The following is a 2,048-nucleotide window of genomic DNA, read 5'->3' as shown; positions in this document are numbered from 1 at the left end:
AGGGAGGCCGTTTGGAAAATGTTAATTGTTATGCTCTTGGTCTCGAAGGGATTCGAAAGTCGATGATAATCAGGCTAGGCTAGGTGCAGGGCCCACCACGAAATGCCCGCTATGCCAGATGACCAGGGGCCCACGAGGGTGCAGGGCCCACCGAGAAATGGCCGCTATGCCAGATGGCCAGGGGCCCACGAGGGTGCAGGGCCCACTGGGAAATGCTCGCTATGCCAGATGGCCAATAGGGGCCCAGGAGGGTGCGGGCCCATGGGGATTGCCCGCTATGCCAGATTGCCAGTCCAGGGCCTGTGTCCATGCCATTGGTGTCTTCTTTAATCAAGAATAAAGAAATCATCATGAATCATGAAGAAACCTCTTCTGAGAGGACCAATATACAACCAGTTCTGCAAAACAAAGGGCAGACTTATTTCAAATTTATTTTCAGTTTTCAGTTTATTTACACGTAAGAAGCCATGATATTTATTACATACAACATTTTCCAACATCTTCACGCTCTGGTGTGTGTTTTAGTAAATAAACAACTGAAAATATCTCTCTATCTCTCTCTTGCTCTCTCTTTCTCATTAGCACAATAACTTTCATTTTTTCTTCATTGCAAAACCAAATGTGAAAAAAAGTTGGCTGTATTGGAGAAACCGTGTTAACCCCACTTTAAATTTACAATCCAAAATGGCCTCTGTAGTCTTTTATCCTATTGAAACCCATTGTAAGTCATGGCTACTGAACTACAAAAATGAATTCACCAGCTGCTCAAGAAATTGAGAACATTGCAGTATTTACAAGTTGAAGTTCACTAACTTTGTAAATCTTATATACTCATGGGCGACTGACTATATAGTACATTGATTTATAGATTAAATAAATAAATAATTGAATAAATAGTAATACCTAAATTCACTTTTCAAAATGTGGAGTTTTTTTTTTCAAGACAACAACGAAAGGCAGTTGCCATGTGACATACAGTTTTCGATAACAACTACAGTTGTACAGTAAGTGCCTGTTGAACAACAAAAATGGCCTCTTCATGAAACCCATTATAAAGCATGGGGTGTAGTCTTGTCCCCCATTGAAACCCATTATAAAGCATGGGGTGTAGTCTTGTCCCCCATTGAAACCCATTATAAAGCATGGGGTGTAGTCTTTTCCCCCATTGAAACCCATTATAAAGCATGGCTAATGAACTACAAGTGCAATCCAATACAAGATAGAAGAACAATCACAAAAATGACATACGTAGCAAGGCATCATCTTAATTACAAGAGAGCAATTGAAGAGTAACACATTTGCAGACGAATTTTGCATTGCTGCAGTTTTCAATAACTGCTACTTATTGACTACTGCGTCTTTGCTCGAGAGTGTGTGTGCGTCGCCGGCGCGTGTGTGTGGGCGTGCACTGGTGCATGTGGTCGCAATCTAATATAGGACAGAGGCGAAGAAGGAGAGGAGGAAGTGGAAGAATGCGATTGGTTCATGCCAGGAGAAGAGGAGGAGCTTATCCCAGAAGTGGAAGCGGAAGCGGATTGGTTGAGGCCCGGAGAAGGGGAGGGACTCCAGAGGGGAGGGCTCCTGCTATTGGTGGGATGATTGTTGTTGTTATGGAGGCTGTTGCTACGGGTAACGGAGCTGGTGCCGGAACCAGGAGGGGTCGTGCTTGGACGTCTGAAAAAAACAACAAATAAATGAAATGATATAAAAATATTAAAAGGACACTGTGCGGGAAATGGTCTAAAAGGGTACTGCAACTATGCTAGTCATTGAAACTGGACTGCCAATTGCCAAATTTGATCTTTACATGAAAGTGTTATAAATACACACATATTTTCTAGTACGGTCCAGGTAGAGTCATTTTTGCAGTTAAAAATGACTATTTTTGGAAATTCAAAATGGCGGACCATGGAGAAGATCCCCTTTTGATATAAAAGTATTAATAATGCTACTATGCTCATGTGTTAATATTTTTTTTTATTGGTGGCCAGAGTAGGTATTACACTGTGTAGGATGGTGGCCAGAGTAGGTATTGCACTGTGTAGGGT

At 41.9% G+C, this 2,048-nt stretch overlaps 1 protein-coding gene across 5 annotated transcripts in view; it reads right to left on the bottom strand.

Moving 5' to 3' along the window:
- Positions 1–285: 285 nt before the first annotated feature.
- Positions 286–2,048, bottom strand: part of LOC134465899 (partitioning defective 3 homolog) — a 66,915-nt gene continuing 65,152 nt past the window's right edge. For all 5 annotated transcript variants that reach the window (XM_063219788.1, XM_063219790.1, XM_063219792.1 and 2 more), the window contains one exon: positions 286–1,674. In XM_063219788.1, coding sequence (XP_063075858.1) covers positions 1,350–1,674 — 325 coding nt within the window. In that variant the 3' untranslated portion in view covers positions 286–1,349. The remainder of the gene's footprint in view (positions 1,675–2,048) is intronic.

This window comes from Engraulis encrasicolus, chromosome 16 (assembly GCF_034702125.1).
Source record: "Engraulis encrasicolus isolate BLACKSEA-1 chromosome 16, IST_EnEncr_1.0, whole genome shotgun sequence".
NCBI lineage: Eukaryota > Metazoa > Chordata > Actinopteri > Clupeiformes > Engraulidae > Engraulis > Engraulis encrasicolus.
This window is presented reverse-complemented; position numbering and strand designations above follow the sequence as displayed.